This window comes from Rhamphochromis sp. 'chilingali' (genome assembly GCF_963969265.1).
Source record: "Rhamphochromis sp. 'chilingali' genome assembly, chromosome: 9".
NCBI classification, from domain to species: Eukaryota; Metazoa; Chordata; class Actinopteri; order Cichliformes; family Cichlidae; genus Rhamphochromis; species Rhamphochromis sp. 'chilingali'.
The window spans coordinates 36673515-36698035 of record NC_137936.1 but is presented as its reverse complement, the minus strand read 5'-3'; the positions used below and the strand labels follow the sequence as shown (position 1 = coordinate 36698035).

The following is a 24521-nucleotide window of genomic DNA, read 5'->3' as shown; positions in this document are numbered from 1 at the left end:
TAGTGCCGACGTAGGACAGTTTTTCCAATTTCATTGTACTACTGTACTATGTATGACTGTGCAATGACAATAAAGAGTTATCTTATCTTATCTTATCTTAAGTGGAACAGCGAAGTGCAAGTACGGAAGCCAAGGGGTTGTCACATGATTCGGAAGGCATTGTGGGCATTGTAGGCTCAGCCAATCAGATCCAGTGGATTTCGTTACGCGGGCATTTTGCCGTAACACGGGCAGAAATATTGCCGTTCAGAGCCTTCGTAACTTGAATTTTTCGTGAAACGGGGTATTCGTAAGTCGTGGTTCCACTGTACTTTTAATTGCATTTAATACATGTTTGTTTTTTTCTTTGTACAGTGGCGTTTTGGACAGAGTGATTTCCAGAGACGATGCATTTTTAAAAACATTTTAAAATGTTTTAGTGTACATATTTAATCCATTCATTCTACGTACTTATTGTAAAAACTCCCACTGCTAAATTTATCCAGAGAAAGAATTATCTCAAAGGTTTTAAGGCTTAAACAAGCTTTATTTGTATAAGAAATTACATTTTTGTAGTTTGTAGCCTTCCTCTTGTGGATGTACTGGTGCGTGATGTAAGTGCATGTTTCAACATAAGCATATCAGTAAGTCAACATTTGCTTGTGTAGCTAGGTGGAGAAATGATGGGTAGATGATTCTCCTGTCCACTAGTGGGCGATAGCATGCTTTGAGCATCTTCTGTGGTTAGTAGCTGAAGGGGGACAAAAAGGACAAATACCTGGACAGGAAACAGGAAGTCCTTTTTTCTTTTTTTTCTTTTTTATTAGTAAAATTAACATACAAACAAAATGCACCATATATTACACATTCAGAGAATAGACATTCCTTACATATTAGCAACTTTCATATATAGGAAAAACAAAATATAAAGATGGGGTCACATAATTTAACAGATTATTAACTCACTAAATCAAAATCTTCCACAAAGGAAACAAAAAGAGCAGCCTTTTTCTTTTTAATTAAAGTCAAAGATTTAACCAACAGGTTTAAGTCGTTTTTTCCAGTAAGCTAGTGTTGGTTTGGTCTTAAAAAAAAAAAAACAACATTTATGTATAAATTGCTTGCACAAGATTAATAACACATTGACACCATAATTAGCTTTCTTTTCTTTCAAAAACACTCCAAACACTACCATATTTAAGGTAAATGGGGGTAATTTGAATCCCACTGGAATAAAGCCAGGTATGAAAATCCAACCAAAAAATCTGTTTAAAATTGCACAAAAATGATAGATGGTCCAAATCCTCCTCTTCTGTTTCACAAAATACACAATTACCCGTTTCTATTTTGAATCTATCACTAAGGAGTCTATTTGTCGGGTAAATTTTATTCAAGATTTTAAATTGGACTTCTTTCCCTTTAGGAGGGATAGGGAAGGTGATATAATCAGTTCTTATTCTTTCAATTTCTTCCCTTTGGAAATCTTTTAATATGTAATTACGTCTAAGTAAATTTGGGGAATAAAGACTCCTTAATGAAGATCTTAGAAACTTATTATTGCATTTAACATCACAAAACCGAATACCATCTATATATAATTGCCTTAACTTGGGGGAGAATATATTATATCATTTACAACTATGTTTTTAAGTGACAATGGAATGGATTTTATAACCCAATTAAATTTACTTTTAGAACATTGGACATTAAATTTTTGGCAAAAATCTTGATGTCCTAAAACATGTCCTTCCTCATCTACAAAATGGGCAATTGCCCAAACACCTTTTGATAACCAATCTTGAATAAAAATAGATTTTCTGTTCGGAAGTCCTTTTGTTCCTCTCAACCAGGCCAAGGAAGAGGGCCAACACCAGTGGTTGTGGTGTTTTGCTGCCCTCTGCTGATCTGTTTTGTCTTTAGGAGTGTTTGTTGAAATTTTACCCACATGCAGTTCTGTCAAACTCTTTCATTTAAATCTACAAAAATAGTTACTGAAAGTCAGAAAATATTTTATCAACTGAACGAGGAGTCAAACATTAAAACTGAAAGCTTTTATTTGTACTAACTGTCTACACAGAACAGATTTTGTATACAAAAATCAGAGGAAACATTTAGATGTAAACATGCTGGAAGAAATCCACGGCAGACCCGGGTGTACCTTCATGCTTTTTAGCATCCTTTATTATCTCGGTCATGGTTGCTATACACACTCTGCTGCAGCTCTGCCTCTGCCAGCCATACACATCAACAAACAACTCCAAACACAGGACTCTACACAGATTTTAAGCTGGCGAGGCGTGATGCAATGGTGCACAGGTGCCCCCGCACACATTCCTTTCAATTTTGCTGCTCTATAGTAGATGTTTCGACCCCAATTCTCTCATAATTACACCAGGCCTTTTAAACTGTTAAAAAAAAAAAAAAACTTAATTTGTAATGATGGTCTGGGCAGTCACAGATTTAGCTCAGAATCAATATAGACTAAATAAAATAATTGACTAATATTATCCCGGATTACAACTGAAACAATTCAATAGTTTTAGATATAAATCTTCTCAGCTTTTAAGATTAGGATGACTTATTTTCTCTTTACTAAAAACTGTGTTTTGTGCTGGATCAGGTGCTGGGGTCAGTTACTAAGTAGGGTAAGTGCTGGTGGATGGTGCGATCTAGTGGTTTACAGCAAAAAACAAAAAGGAGGCGAGTCGTTGAAGGTTAAAATGGTTTGTTTGCTCTGGTTTTCATTATATGATACTTGGTCAGTTCTAAGACAAAAAGCTTTTAATTGAAAGCAGTTATGAATAAAACCCATTCTGATCCCTGAATTCTGGCGAACATGAGGCAAGTGATGATTTCAGCTGACCAGTCTTCATGAACTATTCTAATTTTGATGAAACTGAGCTGCTATGAACTGAAACTGCATCAGCTATCAAATGTAATTGTCAGAGTTCAAATGTTATATTATCTCTGTTATACGTGACCTCAGTGTGTGGGTCCAGTCATCATTTATGTTATGTTATGTGTGTTTTTATGTTAGCATCTTTAACCTGCTTTCTCACTTCTCTGATTTGTTCTCACTGCTGAACAAATCAGAGAAGGCGGAGCTTGGTGTTTAACAGCTGGTGTCAGGGTCTATTTCTCCCGATCTGCACCTGCATACCTATTTTATATTTCTGTTGCATTTAAAGCTTCATTTAGGTTGAGTTGGGATTCAGCGGCACTTCTGTTTTGGTTTTAACGTACACTGAACAAAAATATAAACGCAACACCTTTGTTACTGCTCCCATTCCCCATGGGATGGACGTAGAGACCTAAAATTCATTCCAGATACACAATATAACCATCCCTCCCAAACAGTGGTCACAAATCAGTCCAAATGTGTGGTAGTGGGCACATCTGCTATATTGAGATAATCCATCCCACCTCACAGGTGTGCCACATCAGGATGCTGATCTGACATCATGAGTAGTGCACAGGTGTACCTCAGACTGCCCACAACAAAAGGCCACCCTGGAATGTGCAGTTTTTTGCGCTATTGGGGGTCTGGGGACCCAGAACCGGTCAGTATCTGGTGTGACCACCATTTGCCTCATGCAGTGCAACACATCGTCGCATGGAGTCTATCAGATTGTCAATTGTGGCCTGTGGAATGTTGGTCCACTCCACTTCAATGGCTGTGCGAGGTTGTTGGATATTCGTGGGAACTGGTACACGCTGTCGTATACGCCGGTCAAGCACATCCCGAACATGCTCAATGGGTGACATGTCCGGTGAGTATGCTGGCCATGCAAGAACTGGGACATTCTCAGCTGCCATCTGCCCTGAACAATGTGAACCATGATTCATCCGTGAAGCGCACACCTCTCCAACGTGCCAGACGCCATCGAATGTGAGCATTTGCCCACACAAGTCTGTTACGGCGACGAGCTGGAGTCAGGTCAAGACCCCGATGAGGACGACGGGCATGCAGTTGAGCGTCCCTGAGATGGTTTCTGACAGTTTGTGCAGAAATTGTTTGGTTGTGCAAACCAATTGTTCCAGCAGCTGTCTGGGTGGCTGGTCTCAGACGATCTTGGAGGTGAACCTGCTGGATGTGGAGGTCCTGGGCTGGTGTGGTTACACGAGGTCTGCGGTTGTGAGGCCGGTTGGATGTGCTGCCATATTCTCTGAAACGCCTGTGGAGACGGCTTATGGTTGAGAAATGAACATTCAATGCATGGGCGACAGATCTGGTTGACATTCCTGCTGTCAGCATGCCAATTGCACGCTCCCTCATTGCTTGTGGCATCTGTGGCATTTTGCTGTGAGACAAAACTGCACATTCCAGGGTGGCCTTTTGTTGTGGGCAGTCTGAGGTACACCTGTGCACTACTCATGATGTCAGATCAGCATCCTGATGTGGCACACCTGTGAGGTGGGATGGATTATCTCAATATAGCAGATGTGCCCACTACCACACATTTGGACTGATTTGTGACCACTGTTTGGGAGGGATGGTTATATTGTGTATCTGGAATGAATTTTAGGTCTCTACGTCCATCCCATGGGGAATGGGAGCAGTAACAAAGGTGTTGCGTTTATATTTTTGTTCAGTGTAGTTTACCAGAACTAGTTTCAGGGACAACCCTGAATCAGACAGCCTATCATGTGTTTGGTTCATGCTCTTCTTCCTCCTCTGTTTCTTTTAGCTGGGCTCTCATTTCTTTTTCGCTTGTTAAGGGCAGCAGCGTTGTGCCATCTTGTGTGTTGGATGTCTTTAAACCATAAATTTAGAAACCATAACAATCTCTATTTGACCTTTAACCTCGGATCTGACCTGAAGGAAATCTGCAATGCCAGAAAATAAAGTTACATTTCTTTAAACCATATTAAAATATCCCACACAAAGTATTTTTCATATTCTATCACACGATTGATGCTTTTCCTCTTTTTGTGCCTTTTTTTTACCTTTACTGTTACAAAAAAGTTAACAGACATCCATACAGAGAAAATGGTTCAAAGGGCACTGACACAGCAAAACAACACGGCAAGTAGAGCAGATTAACTTAGACTGAAGATCGTAGGGTTATGTACAGGAATACCTGTGTGTATGAGAAACAATATAGACTGAGAAGAGGAAAAAAAACACCATCCAGATTAATCAGATGTCACGGCCAGAGGCCAGTGTGGGAAACGGACTCTAAGGCAGGCAGCACATCGGAGACGCAGGAACCAAAAGTGACAAAGCTTTATTTAGAGTGGGTGCAATAGATGGAAACAGCGAACAAAGGTAAGAGGTGCTTAAAGTGCATACCATAACCTAGAATAGCTCAAAGTTATCAAGGAATAATAATAATCAAGGAATGTGGCGGCTCCGTCCGGGGGTGGAAACGCCGGTCCTGTGGGTCACCTGGACCATGACATCAGGTCAGTGTAACCACAGCGGTGAGTGGTATAAGAGGATGTGATGATTGTGGTGGTTGCATTTCAGTACATTTCAGCTACTACGTCGCTGTAAGAAAGACAAGACAACCCCCCCCCCCCCCCCCCCCCAAAAAATCCTATCTGAATCACACTAACAGTAAATATAATATCACTGCATAACAAAGTAAGCAATACATGAAAAAAGGTTTTTATTTCAGGTTTGAAAGAGTATGTTAGTTTTTTAAACAACAAAAAGGACTGGTAGTCATAAGAACTAGTCAATCCTGTAACAACCCAACAAAATCGATGAGAAGGGAGGTGGTATAACACAACCTTAAAAGAAAACAAAAAGAAAAAACCTCTCCATTATATAAAATCAATGTAAATGCATATAAATAAAATAAATTACATTTAATAAGTGATTTTGAAAACAAAACAAAGCAGAAAAAGCCAGTAGAGGTTCAGCAGGGTCAAAAATATTTTTATGTTATTAGGATTTTCCCCTTTGTTACCTCAGACCTAACAACAGAGAGCTGATACAGTGATTCAGCCACCCAGCCATGAGTAGATGTAATATGGTAGACTAATGGGCCTGTATTAATTCATCTCCATATTATTGTGTGAAGTTGCACTGGGTTGGGAGTGTGAGTGTGTGTGTCACATTTCTGGTAAGCCAATGGCTGTAATAGGGTTGGACTAATTAGAGGCAGGTGTAATTGATTGCTCTGATACACTAGCCTACTTGTAGCCCACAGTACAAATACTGCTGTGTTATTTTATCTCTCTGTGCAGGTATGTAATGGGATGAAAGCTGATATGTTTGGGATGGATGGGTTTTGTGCTATGAATTATATAGTGAAGGTGTTATTTTGTCTCTCTGTGAAACTGGCATAGCTGGCTCTGGCCTTGGGACTGTGTTTTTTTTTACTTGATCCGCAAATGGGACACTGGACTGTTTTATCTTTTATTATTGTGTCAATAAATTACCTTTCAGAATTGTACTGACCATCATCTTTTTGCCCGCGGCTGAGACGGTTGGTCAGACTTAGAATCTTTTTGTGTGTGTTAGTTACATAGATGCCAGATAAATGTGCTGTTGGGATTCTCCCTCTAATACAACCTACCGGTGTTAAGTGTTGCTCTACATTCTCTAGGATGACTTCATTACATCTTCAAGTCTTTAAAATATTATGAAACATTTTCCTCGATAAACCCTGCTCTTAACTCAAACGACGTAGACATCCATGCAGAAGAAAATGTGGCAAAGATCACTGACATAACAAAATACAGCAGATGTGAGTGAAGTTGCCCCCCCCCACCTTCAAATCCAACAAAATTGATGTCAAACGCTTGTGCTGGTTTGTGCTGCAAAAATTTTTGTGTGTGCCGCTATCATTTTAAAAATATTAATAAAATAACATCCTGATGCGTGCTTAATCATCCAGGTAAGTAAATCCCAAAAGGTTGATTCTGTTCATCTGGACATTTTCAGTTGGAGAAACATTTCGTCACTCATCCAAGTGACTTCTTCAGTCTCAGCTGACTGTAGGTTTCTCCAACCTTATAAACAGTACATTTGCATAGTGAAGGAAACTAGCACCACTGAATGAACAATGTGCTGGGGGGTTACTTCCATGATTATTAGTATGCAAATTCTTATGACCATTGATCAATGACAACTAATCAAAGCCTATTGATCAATGGCCCTGAGTACCATTCACAGAAAGTGGGGAATGGCTACACAGCATTGTATGATGGCGAAAGATGTACCCTTGGGCCCCCCTTCTCGATTCAGAGATGGCCAGCATCCTGACAGCCCGATGGATGAAGCTGTCTCTCAGTCTGCGTGTTCTGGCCCGGAGGCTCTTCAGTATCCTTCCTGATGGCAGCAAACTGGAAGCACAGTGGTTAGCACTGTTGCCGCACAGCAAGAAGGTCCTGAGTTCAATTCCACCATCAGGCCGGGGTCTTTCTGTGTGGAGTTTGCATGTTCTCCCCGTGTTTGCGTGGGTTCTCTCCGGGTACTCCGGCTTCCTCCCACTGTCCAAAGACATGCAGTTTGTGGGGATAGGTTAATTGGATAATCCACATTGCCACTAGGTGTGAATGTGCGAGTGAATGTGAGTGTGAATGGTTGTCTGTCCCTATGTGTTAGCCCCGCGACAGACTGGCGACCTGTCCAGGGTGTACCCTGCCTCTCGCCCTATGACAACTGGGATAGGCTCCAGCGCCCCCCGCGACCCTGAAAAGGATAAGCGGAAGCGAATGGATGGATGGATTAATTAATGTGGGGGGGCTGGTTGACCTCTGATGACCTCTAGAAGGTTGCCGGTTCGAGCCCCGGCTCGGACAGTCTCGGTTGTTGTGTTCTTGGGCAAGACACTTCACCTACCGCCTACTGGTGATGGCCAGAGGGGCCGATGGCGCGATATGGCAGCCTCGCTTCTGTCTGTCTGCCCCAGGGCAGCTGTGGCTACAACTGTAGCCTCCACCAGTGTGTGAATGTGAGAGTGAATGAATAGTGGAATTGTACAGCGCTTTGAGGACCCAGAAAAGCGCTATATAAATGCAATCCATTATTATTATTAGAAATTTTTATTAATATCTTTAAAATGATAGCAGCACAAACGAAAATTTTTGCAGCACAAACGTTTGATACCACTTCTGTTGGATTTGAAGAAGGTGGGGGGTGGGGGCAACTTCACTCACATACACAGCAGTGGCTTCCACGTGGTCTTTGAGTCAATCGACTACTTTTCTGAAAATAAATGATCAAGCTCTGCATGTGTGTGTACAGCAAAGACAATATGAGCAACAATACAAACTTTGAGAAACTTCTCACGCTCTCAATACCGTGTTTTCACTGTATTTATTTTTAAAGTTATGATTAAACAAAGAAATAAATGCACAATTTGCGATGATCAACCATTTCCGTTGAAATCGAGTCAATTTGTGACAGTTATTACTTAGAGATAAATTACACAAAAAACTCTTGTTTGCAGGCTTGTTGGAGCCCCTTCTGTCACTGGGGCTCTGGGTAATCAGCCCCAAATTAATTTAAATATTGTAAAATGTCACTAAATGAGCACGAAAGAAAAACAAAGCAAAAAATAAAACAAAAAAAATAATGATCAACTTCCGCCGCGGAAGTACTTCCTGTGGAGGTCTGCCACATTGTCTGCAGCCGCTTTAAAAACATCCGTTATCGTTAAGTTCTTTTCCGTATTTATTGTAGTTTTCACGCTTCGTAAAACGTTTTTATACAGAACATCTACGGTCGTAGCCAAAAACTGCGTATAAAGACGTATTAATATGCTCACGAGCTACTTTTAAGCATCTTGTAATCGTCGTTCCAACACAGTGTGTTTGATTTGATTCGTAGACCCCGAATATGGTGCCGCGCTCCCACAATGCATTGCGGCGTGACGTCAACTCCAAAGCCCTATAAACAGTCCATGAATAGAAACAGTTTGGCAGTGGGCTGGAACATGAACCGAGCGAGGCAGCTCCGGGAATAGACGAGCTTTGCCGCAGTCGAAGAGTCCATCACACCTCCTCCTCCTCCGGAGCTGTCGAAGACTCTCAGTTCCTTGACTGAATCCGGGAGTGTTGGAGTAGACATGGCGCCAGGCCTGTCCACTATTGTTGCGTTGGCTTTGTATGTGGTCCTGTTCCCTTGTGTTTCCGGTAAGTTTGACTGTTTTAATCTGTAAACGGTCGCTGTTCGCATTAGCTATCGAACTGCGTGTTGTCTCAGGCCGCCACGCAGTCTGTGATGTTATCGTCACATCGATATTAGACCGCTGTTTGGGCGATGTCACAGACGGTCGTCGTTAAAGTGCTTGTTTCGGCAAGCGCGTACGCTAAATTGGATACGATACAGAGAAGATTAGCATGGCCCCTGCGCAAGGATGACACGCAAATTCGTTAAAGTTACAGCTCGTGTTTTAAACCTTTTAAAAAGACCGAAAGATTAGTTTGTTACAGCCTCATTTTATTTGTTGAAAGCCATGTGCACGGTAATGGGGGTTTACGTACGGCTGTTTTCTAACGTTTCAGCTCATAGTTACCATCAAGCATAATCTGGTCGCAAAAGCTGCCAGTTAATTAGGTACAGAGCAGGGTACAGCTCGGTTGTAGTATAAGAAACATGTGAAAGATAATTTGGCAGCAGTGGAAACTACATCATCCAAAGTACCCACAAAGTGGAAACAGCGGGGTTTTAAACTGAGGATAAATAAGGGTGTGAAAACGTCTCTGTACAGTGTCGTAGACTTCAACAACACCCAGAGCTACAGCCTCTGAAATGAAACTGAAGGTGAATCAACAGTTTCCCAAAAGTCACCAAGTTGCAGTGCTGAAAAGTGAAATTTCATAACTAATAATTAAACTAATTGATTTATTTGAAATGATTTATTGACGATTGAGCTAATTTTTGCTGCCCCTCTTTCTGCTCTGTTACAGCAGGGGACGACTGCCTGGCCTACACGGGCCAAAGTGTCCAGAAATGCTATTCAGGATATTGCTGTGGGAGCTGCTATAACAGATATTGTTGTTCACGTTATTACAGTCGTTTTAAAGAAGATGACCAAAAAAAGTGGTATGTTTTTCTCCTTCAATCTATTTTCGATGTTGGTTTCATTTTTTCCCCCTTTTCTCTGTGTAATTACAGCCAAGTGTGTGTTTTAGGCCGTTAAGAAACAGGAAGTAAGGTTTTCCTGTGCACGACCACCAGCATAAAGCTGAAGTGTGAGTCAGCTACAGCTTGCACCGAGGCCTTCATTCACATTATCCCTAAGATTAATAGACCATACTCCTCCACATGCCTGCTGTAGCACTGACAGGTTATCTGTTCTTTTTGAAACCACTGAGCTACAGTGAATTCAGCTTCTCGTAAAAATATCTCCCAAAGCCCAGAAAAAGGACCTTTTGTATGTTTTCTGCTGGTTTCTGAAAGGTGACACACCTGCAAACACAAACTCTGAGGAAAGGGAGGCAGCACCGTGGTTCTACTTGAACTATAGTATCAGGAGTTGTTTTTGTTGTGTAGTGCTTTGAAGGTCTGGAAATTGTAGCGTACTAGTAAATACATGATGGCCTTGTTAATTATTTCATCATACTTTGGGTTTGTGATTAATTCCAGTTTTAAAAAGGTCCTAAAATGGTTAAATTTGACTTGGTGACTTGTAAATGTTTCCTTTTTCTGTTTTGTAGTAAGTTAATGTCATGTAAAGACAATTTTTCATACTAATTTCTTTTTTTCCTTTTCAGCTCCAATAATGTTGATAGCTTCAACAGTGCTAGTTATGAGTATCGTATCGATAATACGTTACCCATGGTGGCTGGTATTGTGGGCTCCATCATTTTTGTACTCATCTTCATCTGCTGCTGCGTCTGCCCCTGCTGTTGCCTGTACAACATGTGCCGCAAACCACGCCGTAAGTTTTACTAATTCTGTCTTTGATTGTTTAAGCCAAGAATGGACAATATATTTTCCCAAGGGCCGCAATAAGGGTCTAATTGTAGCATCTGCTCTTACCAGTAGCAGTTTATGAAGAGTTAATGTGCTGAATTGAGTTCAGCTCATTCAGCTGGTGCATTGTAATGTGAAGACCCTGCAGAAAGGTCAGTGCAGTTGAAAACAGCTGGCAGACACGTGGACGCTCACTGTGTGATGATTACATCAGTCAGACCAGGAAGACTCGGAGATGCAAAAAGTATAACGAGGGCCTTAGATAAATAAATGTAACGGCATTAGTCGCGTTGCACGACTGGTGCTTTTAAATCTTTCTATCACCTTTATATCGAGGACCCATTAGCGCGAGTCATACTGTCGTGTATGCACATTTTCTCTGCAGACTCGGGGAACAAGCTTACACAAGTCACATACCTAAGCTTGTCTACAGCACATCCCAAACCTCATGTGGTCTCTGATTCAAGAAGCTTTTTCATGGCACTGGGAGAATCTTCTACAGTTCAGGGGATTTCTGACACATTGAAGTAATTGTTACTTATTGGCAATTATTGCACGTAAAGTAACCACAACCTTTAGCGGTGACACTTCCTATTTTTAGTATGTAGACAGCGTGTAGGCCCGTGCTGATGCATCTGCAACATGTGCTGCACTTTTGCAGGTTGTCTGCTCTCGGCCAACAAGCAACACTTTTTAAAAAAACAGTCTGCTGTTGAGCTTCTCACCTACATAGACACGAATGTCTGCTTTTTTTGCCATGTCTTAAAGAAGCCAGACTCTTGGTTTCTAGTGAGTTGGAGGATTTGTCCGTGTAGTTTTTGAAGCAGATCATGAGGGGACTCATTTGAAGACTGTTGGCCCACCCACCACATGACTTTCATTATTGCAAAATGTAGCCTGACGACTAACATCACAGCTGAGGCACAGTGCACCACCTGACCTAATGTTTCAGAATCACTACAGTATACAGAGGCTTTGTGAACCCTTCAGAGCTGTGAAGTTCCTCATTCTCACTTTGTGTTTCTCTGGTTTGTTGTACAAGTTTTGGCTTTTCAGTGATTCTCTTGGTGAGAGTTTACCCCTCAGAACGATGACTCAGCATGTCATTAAAGATAATTGCTGTTTAGAGTTGGTGCCAAACTACGATGCTGCTTTATTTGTTTCTCTTCAGGGGTCATGTCTTTACTTGACTTTTGAATCTGCTTACTTTGAGTTTCCCACAAATGGAAACACCAGCTTTAAGTTGCTTAGAGTTAGAGCAGGGTGATATGACCAAAAATATTTATCACGATATACATTTGAAAATTTGTATATCGATATAACTGACACTAGACAAAATACTTTACAACTCCACAACTTTATTAGTGCAAAAAACCCATCAATGTATTTTTACTTGAACAAGCAGCTGTTTTTTAAGTGCATTAAAGCGATATAAAAAATTTTACCGTGCAAATGCAAATTTCTCGCTGACAGTTTAACCAAAAGGCATTTCCAGTGGAAACTGGCCGACATATCCTCAGCATAATCATGTATAATATCCACAAAACTTAAAAACAGGTTATACACACACAATATGGTAATATTACGTTGAAGCTCAGTACATATCACTCCACGAGGCTCCTGCCTACGATAGCCGTAATGCTCCGACAATCCATCAAGCGGTGCGGCTTCGTAGCTCAGCAAAGTCGTACTGAAACATTTGACAGATTTTCGAGCGCCGTGCACATAAAATCGTTTCCAGGTCAGTAAACACAACCAGAGTTCATACATAAGGCACACGGGATTATAAGGGGCTCTGTCGACTTTCAGAAAAATCAAAGGTTTGATTTTAAGTGTGCCGTATTTTCCAAACAACACGGTAATAACGACGGCCCGCTAGCATGCGCTACCAAAAATAGTGCTTTGTTGTGTATCTGACGGACAAAGGCTAAACCAGTTCCACACCAGTGAAGTTGCAGCATTTCTACAAACCAGTTCTGGTTCATCAGTTTCATTCAACGATCCGCTTTCGCTCTCCTCATTCTCCGTCACCGCCATGCTTTTTCCGCCATGTGCGTATGAAAACAAAGGCTCTGCGCATGCGTGTTTTATCCATATTCTATTGCGATATTTCATTTTCTTATCATTGCCCAACATTTTACCGGTATTACCGTGAACAGTATGATATGGCCCAGCCCTACTTGGAGTCACCTGCACAGGTGTTTATGTCTGTTTAACCACAACTCCAGCGTTCCTAAGTCCTAAGTGTCTTTATATATTTTTTTTCCACTCTCAAATCTCACCCAACTACAGCCAGAAATTAACTGATGCTATTAAACCAACTTTGGCATCATCACAACACTTTGCAGAGGACTGTGGTATATCTGGATGTGTTCTCTGTTTGTGTTAGCGATCCCTCAATGGATCGTACTTTGACCCCTCTCCACGGGGTGACCTACTGCCTTATTTTGCTGTTGGCACCACTCTAAACGAGGCTCCTGGATACACCAGATTGTTAGTCAGTATGATCAACACGTTTTTGGGGGAAATACTCACATAGCAAACCAAGAAAAACTTATACTATTAAAGACAGCAAATGGCATTTCCCAGTGTCGTATTAACATAGCGAGACTGTTTGAAGTTGCTTAGGAATTCAGTGCAATGCAGATTTATTGTGATAACCACATAGGTTAAGTGTAGCTTATGTAACATTTATTCTTTTCTCTCACCTCAGAAGTTTGTTTGTGACTGTTTCTTTATTTTTAGATCACAAATCATTTTTGTGATGTCGTGAAGCTCTCTCTATCATATAAATAGTTGACCCAGGCTAACTACTACTTTCCTCTTCACCTTCTTTGATTTCTCTCATAAAGCATCGTTTTGTTTTTTTGTTTTTTTGTTTTTTTTTCCTTTTGGATGGATGTTTTTCCAAAGGCGTCTATTTATCTGTCGATAACACATTCACATTGAATGTAAATTCCAGTTTATCCCTTTTCCTCCTGTTCCACTTTTTCCTCACAACAGACAAAGACCGCTGAAAGTAGTTCCTGAAAGCGTCACTGTTTAGTCCAGAAAATGCAGATGAATATTTGACACATTTTTAAACTAAACAGGTTTCTTTTGGGACCTTTTTTCTTTTTTTTAACCCTTGGTATTTGAGTGGGAAGTGTGATGTCACACACTGTGTAGGGAAGATGGAACATTGTGGGCTTTTCATTGGCTTTCTTGAGAGTAATGAAAATATCCCACATCATCAGTCTTGTCCATTAAATATCTGGTGAACTGGCCTTTTTTCTACCTGTAACTCTACTTAATGTGCCTTATTTACTTTCCTCAAAAATACATCAAAATCACAGGCTTAAATATACAGAGGAGGAGGTTGTTGCATTTCTCAGTTAGTGAAGGAGAAACGAGGAGAGAAAGAGGAATCTCCCATATAGGTGAAGAGGGCACCGGCCTTCAATAGGAAAGAGAAAACTTTGACAGATTATTTTGCCAAGAATGCAGCGCTCAACTCTTTATCTGCGGTAGATTATAAACATTGTATTCCACTTTATCCTCCTTAATTCCACAATTCCCTGAAACAGTTCTTTCTACTATCCTGTGTTTTTGAAATCGCTAATGTCCATGGCCACATCTTGATCCGCTTCCCTAAAAAGAATTAAAAAAAAATTCTGCTCAATAGAGGAAAGCATCTGACTCCACACGTCCATATTTATGTTTACAGAGACGTGCATTCACCATAATGAACGCTCTTCCCAGTTCTTGCACCTCCTGTCAGCTTTGTCAGTCGGCTGGTTAATGTTTTGCTGTTAGGCGACAGTCTTCTGGCGGAGAGGCTAAAATGCAAGTGAGGAACGCAGTCTGGCTTCCTTGGCTGCCTCAGTTCCAGTGGTATGATGGGATCAAATCCAGGAAGTCAGAGCTCCACGCTGTGTGACTCATTGTTTCTATGACAACCACAGACTGGAAAGGGAAAAAAAAGAAAAGAAAAGAAAGCCATCCTACGTCATTTACAGGAAGTGGTCGTGAAGATGTTGAAGAACATCTTCGTTACACCCCCAGGTGGTTTTTTTTCCCCCCTCTTTCTTTCATTTTTACTGAGCTTACACAGCGATGGGTTTACACTCTGAGTGTGACTATGGCAGGGCTGTTTCTTCATTAGGCGAAGCTAGAGAGGATGATCGAGGATGTTTACTTAAGACTGCACCCTTTTCTTGTCTTTCTCTGATTAATATTCAGTTTTCAGTCATTCTTTATAAGAATATTATCCATACATTATGATACACATCGAAGACGTTTTGGATCTTGGCTGTTAATTATTTGGCTAATTACCAGCCAGGATATCCTGTCTTCTGTGTTTAAGCTGTAGTGTTAGAAGATCCATTTGCAGGAATCGAAACTGTAAACTATTTTTGTTTTCTTTTTTTTTTTTTTTTTTTCTTGACAGCTGGGTTTTTACAGTTGGTTAATTGCAGAAGTTGCGTAGCTCTTGCCTCATATTTGTCCAAGGCAAGTTACTTGTGTGTTTAACTTGGTGGCATGTTCCAAACAAGTTCAGGACATTTGGATCATTTTATTTGTGCTGTTGGTTGGTCTGTAATCCTCTGTTATCTCATATCCTCCTGGATACAAACAGAATAGGAAGTACAAATACCTTTGACTCTACTGGAATCTCTTTTGAGATCGTTTTTCCTGATGTGTTTAAATCTTTCTGCACTGGCAATCACGACAAAGCCAATGTGGATTTAGTACATATGCCTATGGAGTGTGTTATGTGTGTAATAAACATTTATAAGGGTTTATGAGGATGTGGTTTTTTTTTTTTTTTTTTAAGTGAAACTAGTTTGAATCCTTTTATCTCCATACCTGAATAATTCCTCCTGTAGTTGTACTCCTACACTGCATGTAAAACAGCCAAAGTTTTCTATATTTCTAATCTATTTGTTTGTTTAATTGCAGCTGTGGTAGCGACCACTACCCACACCACAGTGGTCACCACCACCACTCCTCAGCGTTACCCGCAGCAACCAACTGCAGTACCTGGACAATCGCAGTCCTACCAGGGAATGCCCTACCAGCCAGTACCAGTGCAGCCCGGCTATCCAGCTCAGTCTGGTTATCCAGCTCAGTCTGGTTATCCAGCTCAGTCTGGTTATCCAGCTCAGTCCATGCCCACATCACCCTACCATGGACAACCATTCACACCAGGACCACCACCATCTTATCAGGATGCAAGTAAGTGTGAATTTTCCTCATCCCTGTAATTAACAAACATTGTGTTGGTCTAGCTTTAAATAGGCTTTGAACACCAAAACAGTGTGTTTGAGGAAATGCTGATTGAAGCTTCTAACTGGGGAAAAGGAGCTGCTCTGTCCAAAAATATCTCAAACAAACAAGCATGCCAGTATTTGTTGTGATTTTCACAACACTCTAAAAAAAAAAAAAGTATAAAGAATTCTTAATCACAAAAATGCAGAAAATGCTAAAATTTTAATTATATCATCATAAATGTTCAAACTTTTTATGCAAATCAAGGATGTTTGAGCAGAAAGCCCTGTTGATTTGAGACTGAATGACTGTAATTTAATTGTAGCCACTTATAAAATGCAGGTTAGATGTTTAGTTTTTATTGTAGAAGAATATTCTGATGGTGTAGCTTTTTCAAACTGATCTGTGCGAAACAAAGGTTTTCGGATAGAATTAAAGAGTTTTTTAAAGAAATGCTCGACATTATTAACTATTGTGTTTCATTAAATGTTTTCAGATTTAGCAATAATATTTTGCAATTATGCAAAACAGCTGTATTCAATGTAGAGGTGGAAACTGCGGTTGCATAGACGTGGGTCTTTTTGAGGTTTTTCTAAAAAGGGAAATGAAACATTCAAGCTGCAGAGCTGAAGTTGAGGTTGTGTTCATTGTCACGCCAACTTCATTTTTTTGTTTCCAGCTGGCCCTGCCCATCCTCCACAACAGATGCCTTACAGCCAGGCTGCGTTCACACCCGGCCAGCCGGCGTACCCGCTGAAACCTCCGACCCAGCCGCAGCCCAACGTTCCACCTGCAGGCGCAGACTTCCTAGTCCAGCCTCCATACAACCCAGCTTTTGTTGCACCACCACCCTAGCCTGGATAGTGGACGTCCGTGCTGCAGCACTCTGCTGAAATGAAAGTTTGTTCTTTGAATCAAGAAGAGAAACCTCAGAGTAACTTGGTTCATTGTTGCCTGTATTTGGGAATTTTAGGGCGGTGCTGATTCAGCAGTTCTGTTGAACAGTTACCAAGTGAAAATTATGTTTTTTACTTGCATTGCATGGGCATGCAATATGCATATTCTTTTTTTTTTCTTTTTTGGGGTCCATCTTTAGTTATTTTGAGAAATGAAACATGAGACCACTGTTTCTCACTGCTTTAAGTACTTTTTTCAGCCTCATTCCTCAGCGTATCCCTCTTGCCTTTACTATCCACCAGCCAAACTACCTGGCCTCTACAGTGACTGCAGTCAGATTCAGTGGTTGATCTTAAGGTGTCTCAGTGTCTGTAGCCATTTTCCCACTGCCATCTGGCAGCTGTTTGCAGGTCGATGAAGTGCTTTGATCCTTTATTCCCTGTATTTTCCTTGTATCACCTTGTAAATAATGTTACATGGGAACAAATTGTAAGTGTGCAGCATTTATCACTGGAGGGTTTATACCTTAAAATTATTTGTGTTATGTGAGTTGACCAGAAGTGTTTCCTGAGCACACAAATTCCACGTAGTTAACAAGTGTTCAGCACACACTCCAGTTCCAATTCACCGAAACACGCCTCGCACACAGGGATGGTTTGCTTTACATTTTGATGTTTACGTACACAGAAGAATTGGCATTAAGATGTTGTTTTCCCGTCATTACTCAGGTTTTATTTGCCCGTCCTACAACCACATTTCCAACCGGGCTGGGATGCTGTGTAAGCTGCAGAAAAATGCTGAATGCTAGCTGTAACGTGTGCGCTAATGTACCAAACATTCAGATGGGCTCGCTCCCTTAAATTGTGATTGGTCAGACAGCAGGAGCGTTTTCCACAGCCCATCTTAAATAAACACGGGCCCAGAAAATCCTGGAATAAGATGAACTCTATATTAATATAGAGTCCAGCAGTGTTGTTGAGCCCATGCAGCATTTTCCAGTATAAAACTGATATTTAATTTGTCCTTTTATGTAAAGAGTTTCCCAGTTTATCAGAATGTTTTTGTGATATTAGGTAAAATACACTGTCTCCAGATGGCTATCGTGATTTGTTGCTCTTAAGAAATTGTTGCTTATTACATTTTACATTGACAAATATTTTAAACTGTTTGCTTGCACGGTCTTTTAAAGAGTGCCGGACCGCTCTCCATTTCCAGCTCTAAGTCTAAGTTGTCTAAATCCTGCCAATGCTCTTTTTGAATCCAATCCTTTGTTATTGCCAGTTAGCTGTTAGTTGTATGTAGCATCCCAACTTTGTTGTAAACGGGGTTGCACATCTAACTGAGCTGAAATGCGCTGGCAGCTTCTGGTTACTTTACCAAAGGAGATTCTTTTCTTTTCAGTTAACCAAACAATAACATGATGAGCGCATGTTAAACACAAACAATTGTGCCTTCCAGCCACATTACCTGCAGAAACATACATGCAATTCCAAATCATTTAAAATATCTTTTTCTACTTATTATGGAGTCTGTTTGCTTTATGTCACCATAAAGGCTTGAATGATGCACAATATTCAGCAGTGTCCTGTTTCCTGAGTCGTGCCATCAAACCTTCTCTCTAATGTTCTCACAACATTAAGTTTCTTTGGTATTGTTTAACTTGTTCTGTGTGTGTGTGTGTGTGTGTGTGTGTGTGTGTGTTCAAGTGTTGATTGTGGAAAAGAGCCACCACTTCTGCTTTCTGCTGGCTGAAATTACTTGAAGTGACTTTTTTTTTTCTTCTTCTTCTTCTTCTTCTCGTGACTCAGCTGATTCTGGAAAAGTACAGTTACAATTCATGTGACGTCCAGACCTTGACCTTCTCTGACAATGTATCATCCTCCTTTATTTAGACTTTGGCTTAAGTCGAACTCTGCGGCAAACTTTACATTTCAGTGTGCGTCAGTCACACCTCTGCAGCGGCCTTTGGGATCTACTCATGTTTGAGTCCCTGAATGTTAGCTAACGAAAGGGATGCAGTGTCACGTGTTTCTAGTTTTGTTTGTTACATCAGCTGACGAATAGAAAAACACTTGTTGGCTTTCCTTTTTCCTGCTTATATTAGTGTTCTTCCTGTGGTTTCTGTTCTCTGGCCAGTGTTGACTATTTTATTGATGCGTGTGTGGATTACAGTAGATTATGTTGTTTTCAGAGATTTATTCTTGCTCCAGTTCCCCCCTTTCCTTTAAAATCTAATAATTCCACTTTAAGAGTATATGTTGGACTTTCTTTGTGTGTTAATGTCATATTTTTGTGAAAAAGACCTTATTACAAAGTTCAATAAAGTTTATTTTTTATTTTCTTCAGTTGCTGGTTGTTTAATTTTCAGTTTGGTGAATTTGTGTTAATATATTATCGACAGCTATGAAATGGGCGACAGACTCAAACGAAAGAAAATGAACTGACATGTTGGTGAATACGTTTTAAAAATTATAAATAAAATACAAGTTAGTTTGGGGAGTGAAAATAATGACTGCACTAATATTTATGTTTAATGTATAACTTCAAAAGACTTCATATAATGGCATCTAGTCTAATTAATACAGGGTTATTGTTTAGTCTATATTATTTTATCTATTTTAGTATTTCCAGGGGGTTATTTAACACGTAAATAGGAAGGTTTCCACGTAGTAGTCTGAGATGACCTTTGTGGCTGAGCACGTTATCCTGCTGGAAGCAGCAAAAAGATGGGTACACCGTGGTGGTGATTAGATGGGCTGTTGATCACTTACTTGTTTAAAAAAAAAAAAAAAAAAGATGAGGAAAGGAGTTGAGTGTCCTCTGCTCTGCATCTGAGCTTATCATGGAAAACAGGCCAAGCAACATAACAGAGTTATGATGTGGATTTAAGGCTTCACCACCAGTCCTTGTTTTAGTACCTGCTAAACTAGTTTTCATAAAGTGGAACATTCAGAAATACATTTTGGCATACATTTAATAATGGTGTTTATGTGTGTGGTTGGTGGGAGTAAGGGGATGGGGGGGAGTGTACAAGGATATGATCTAAGAGCACAAGTGTAACCAGCCCAATCAGCGGAGACTGGGTGGAGACAAGATAAAAAAAAAAAAAAAACAAGCAGTAACTGGTTCAGAGAACGTTTGGGTGGAGCTGCTTAAAAGTATTCCATTCACATGTTGCACAACAACAGAAACTCACATTTAAACTGGTAATGTGAGACTTCATTTTGTTCTGAGTCTTCAGGAATTTTTTTTTATTTTCTAGATTTTAGATAGCTTAATGAAGTAAATCTGGTTTGATATCAAAGTCTTATATGGTATAGCAGCAACCCAGTGACTACAGTACTGGTGTCTGTAAATATCCTGAATTTGTTAATTTATGTATCGACTTATCTAGGATTCGATGCTGTTTTAATTAAAAGCCCATTGTTCCTTCAGTGGGCTGCTTTCTGTCATTATGCAAATATACTGTTTACAAGACTGGGGAAACCTGCAGTCAGCTGAGAGTGAAGAAGTCACCTGGATGAGTGACGAAACGTTTCTCCCACTGAAAACGCTACGTCCAGGTGAACAGAATCAACCTTTGGAGATTTAACTATCTGGATGATTGAGCATGCATCAAAAGAAAACATCTGGGATGAAATGAGCAATTCTTGCACATCTGTAAATGCATCATCAATGGCTACTGAGATTACTTCCTTATCAGGGAATGTGATTCTTATCTCAGAAAGTCAGTGTCAAGCATGCACATAGTGCAAAACGATGGCTCTGTACTAAAAACGCATGTAATAAAAGCTAAAGTGCAACTTTACTGCTTGACTGATGCATTTTAGCTTGTGGCCTCGATTGTTCACATCTGCTACCCGAGGAAAACTTTTGACTTATTTGAAACCAAAAATATGACCCCAAAATAATGAGGAGCTTTAATCTAATTCTAAGAAAGAATGGGAAGCTGTTTTGATTTCAGAAGTTCGGTATATGACTGCTTTAGTTCCCAAAAGCTTAAAAACTGCTGGCAAGAGATTACAAAAAAAAAAAAAAATCTAACTGTTAGGATTAACCTTTGATTAATACACTTTGTACTGTTTTCAAAGGGTTTATTTGCAAGTAGTTGCACTCTGTTGATCATCTAGTGCTAAGTCATGTATGCTATTGAAGGAATGTTGTTGGGTTACCTTTTACAGGGTGTGACAGACACACAAGTAGGAAGAGTCGTCCCTGTAAGTCGAGCTCATTTCCTTTTACACGACATCATGTCTCTTATAGTTTCGAGTGTCTTACCTTGTCTTGTGTGTCTTTTGTGTGTGTTTTTGGTCCCAGCGGAATCAGGTGAGTTTTTATTATGATATTTATTTCATCAGGCCTGTGATCTCATCGGTGTGTTTGTCTCTCTCCGCCATCACTACAGCATCTGTCTACCAGATCTTTGGTTCAACTCTTACCCTCTCTTCACTTTACCCTCGTTCATGTCTTACAGACGACTTGTGCCATAGCTATGTGGACATGTTCGGTGTCTCACATGATGCTGAAAAATGTAGCAAGTACTGCTGTGGCACATGCAATCGAAGACACTGCTGCAAGGATAAGTCCAATCAGCTAAATCAGGAATTCTGTTCTGGAAGTTTTGAAAGGTGTGGTCTTCTATTTAACCTTTTTTCGTGATACAAATGTGAGTAGAAATTAAAGCTTTTTTTCATGTTTTATTTGCAGTACAAGCCAAATCGGTCTGATTGTAGGAATCGTCGTAGGGAGTTTAATTCTTCTGCTGTGTGTGGTTCTCATAATCTGCTGTTTGGCTCCTTGCTGCCTTTGCTACATGAAATGTCAAAAAAGGCCGACTCAAAGACAGATAAGTAAGTTGGTCACAGTTACAAGCAGTGACACTGTAATTAAGTCAGCATATTATCCAGTTGTTTCTTGTTTGAAATGAGTTTTACTTCTCATAGACATGTGCTGTCTGTTTTGTGAGATTTTATGTGCCAGACACCTTCTCAGTTGATAAGGTGGGATTTTGGAGAAGTTTTGGAAACAAGAAACAGTCTGATGCACGAACAATAAAACAGCAATCTGTCATTTTTAATGTTGGATTTTTTGAAAAGATTAGAAAAGATGGGAGTTTTCCCAGATGTCTTTAAACTCATTTTCAAGCTGAAGTAAATCTTTGACTTTTTCCAGTTGTGATAAATTCCAACACACCTCAGCAGCCGCCCCACCCAGGCTACCAGGCTGTGCCTTCAGGCCCGCCCATGCCCACAGCTCCACCACCCTCCTACCAAGAAAGTAGTAAGTTGTTTCATTCTATTTTAAAACATAATAAATATGTCAACTGACAACTTTTCCCGTTTTTAAAGTTGGCAGCAAGCTTGGCTGATGACACCCAGGTGTTGATGAAGCTATGTATCTGTGTTTGTGCTGTGATTTAATATACACTCAAGTTGCCTTGCTGGTACGAGTTTGAACCCCTTTTGCTGCCTTCAAAAAGGTGCTGCAACCATTCCTCAGAGATTTTGGTCCATATTCACATGACACCATCCCAATTTGAGAACAGTGAACTCACTATAATGTTGAAGGAACCAGTTTGAGATGATTTGAGCACGTGATAGAGGATGTTTTCATGCTGGAAGGAGCCATCAGAAGATGGAATTGACATAGTCAGCAGTTACATGGGTTCCGACATTTAACTGATAATGAATTTATGCTTAGGTGCCCAAAGTGTACCAGGAAAATATTCTGCACACTATTACACCACCATCAGCAGTCTGAACTGTACATAAGGCAGGATGGATCCAAGCTGTCATGTTGTTCACATGAAATTCTGATCTTAATATCACAGTAGAAATTGAAACTCATCAGACCAGACAATGATTTCCAAGCTTCTGTTGTTCAGTTTTGCAGTGTCTGTTTGAAATGTAGTCAACATTTCCTTTCCTTAGCCGAGACGAGTGGTGCGGTCTTCTGCTGCTGTCACTTATCTGCTTCAAGGTTCCAACATGCTGTGCATTCAGAGACGTTCTTGGTTGTAACAACTGGTTATTTCAGCTATTGTTTCCTTCCTGTCAGCTCAAAGCACTCCGGTCATTCTAAAGAACTGTTCCTCACTGGATATTTTCTCTTTTCCCACCATTCTCTGTAAACACTAGAGATGGTTCCAGCAGATCAGTAGTTTCTGAAATACGGCGTGCTTAAACGCGTTGAGTTGCTGCCATGTGATTGGCTGATTACAGATTTGCATTAGTCACCAGTTGAACAGGTGTACCTAATAAAGTGGTCAGTGATTTCTGACTAATTTTCATTTAAAAACAAGAGGGAGCTGATGGTCCATTTGATCTATTAGACAGCACGTTTCTTTGTTCTGTTACGTGGATCAATACACAGTTATAAAGGAAATTATTAAATTTGTTGACTCTTCATACCATTTACTATTAAAATGTTCATATGGCCTAATGAGTTAGAAAAAATAATTTGATCAATAACAATATAAACATAGAAAATCAGTTTCTTTTGTCTTTTCAGCCAATCCTACTCACCCAGTGCTGTTCACCGGGGAGCCGATGTACCCTCTGCAACCTGCAAGCCAGGCTACTGCACCGCCACCATATTCAGAGGACGCTCAGCCAGCACCGTACAACCCTTCTCATAATCCAAGGCCTTAAATGTATATACAGCTTACCAGACTGTTGCTACGCCACACTACAGCTTTTAAAGACCCAGGGATGAATGTATAAACAATGCTGTGTATGCCTATCCAAAACAATATTGTGTATGATCAGGTAGATTCTTGGTTAAAATACATTTTTAGGTGAATTTGTTTTTTAGGTATTTGTAGTTGCTACAAATGGCAGCCATGCCTATTGTGTGTACTGACAGCTGCTTTGTGTTGTTCCTGTATGGCCTTCGCCTGGGTCCTTTGCTCGGAACTTACAGAGCTTCCATTACTTTTGACCTTCAGTAAATTTTGTGTGTGTGTGTGTGTCTGTGTGTGTTGTTCCAGTGCTGAGGTCATCAAATGTGTGATAATGTTATTTTCTGGATTAATATGCTGGATTGACACTAAGGTAATCACTTCTAAGTTGGGTGGAACCCCATGTTTAAATCTATCCTTAGCTTTCATCCAAATAAATACACAAACAAAGATTGAACTAAGAACCAAAAGTATGTAATATAAAGATGTTTAGAAATGAATGTGTATACCTTTGTATGCTTTTGTATTTAGTTTTCTTAGAATAATACAGTGTTTTTGTATCTGGTCCCTAATTGAACCTCGGCTCTCAAAAACATGTAAAATCTGTGGATTACGTTGTGTTTACATGAGGAGAGCTCCCAATCAGCATTCACACAATTAAATAAGTGTTCCTAATTTCTGAACATGTTTGTGTTGTTGCTTTTTGAAATTTTGCATCAGTAATGTTAATTCCTTTAACTTTTTACATGACTCAATGATGAATTTCTTATTCTTTTTTTTTAATCAAACAGATACCAAAACACACATATCGACTCAAATAAAAAGAGGAATCAAATGAAA

The 24521-nt window shown here is 40.1% G+C and overlaps 2 protein-coding genes across 2 annotated transcripts; both read left to right on the top strand.

Moving 5' to 3' along the window:
• Window positions 1-8640: 8640 nt before the first annotated feature.
• On the top strand, window positions 8641-19347 carry LOC308402475 (uncharacterized protein). Its single transcript, XM_080891363.1, has 5 exons — window positions 8641-9069; window positions 9847-9982; window positions 10654-10820; window positions 15797-16072; window positions 16785-19347. The coding sequence occupies exons 1-5, from the start codon at window positions 9003-9005 to the stop codon at window positions 16958-16960; spliced, it is 822 nt and encodes a 273-aa protein (XP_080747489.1). The 5' UTR covers window positions 8641-9002; the 3' UTR covers window positions 16961-19347.
• Window positions 19348-21188: 1841 nt separating this feature from the next.
• LOC308402438 (uncharacterized protein) lies at window positions 21189-24521 on the top strand. Its single transcript, XM_080891297.1, has 5 exons — window positions 21189-21328; window positions 21477-21630; window positions 21710-21852; window positions 22175-22282; window positions 23513-24521. Exons 1-5 carry the CDS (start codon window positions 21253-21255, stop codon window positions 23650-23652), a joined length of 621 nt encoding a protein of 206 aa, XP_080747423.1. The 5' UTR covers window positions 21189-21252; the 3' UTR covers window positions 23653-24521.

What these genes read in the sequence shown, in the direction of transcription:
- LOC308402475 (XM_080891363.1), top strand. Translation starts at nt 9,003, where the DNA reads ATGGCGCCAGGCCTGTCCACTATTGTTGCGTTGGCTTTGTATGTGGTC. An exon ending in CCTGTTCCCTTGTGTTTCCG is followed by an intron (nt 9,070 to 9,846) that starts GTAAGTTTGACT and finishes GCTCTGTTACAG; the next exon opens with CAGGGGACGACTGCCTGGCC. An exon ending in CATGTGCCGCAAACCACGCC is followed by an intron (nt 10,821 to 15,796) that starts GTAAGTTTTACT and finishes GTTTAATTGCAG; the next exon opens with CTGTGGTAGCGACCACTACC.
- LOC308402438 (XM_080891297.1), top strand. Translation starts at nt 21,253, where the DNA reads ATGTCTCTTATAGTTTCGAGTGTCTTACCTTGTCTTGTGTGTCTTTTG. An exon ending in TTTGGTCCCAGCGGAATCAG is followed by an intron (nt 21,329 to 21,476) that starts GTGAGTTTTTAT and finishes CATGTCTTACAG; the next exon opens with ACGACTTGTGCCATAGCTAT. An exon ending in GCCGACTCAAAGACAGATAA is followed by an intron (nt 21,853 to 22,174) that starts GTAAGTTGGTCA and finishes GACTTTTTCCAG; the next exon opens with TTGTGATAAATTCCAACACA.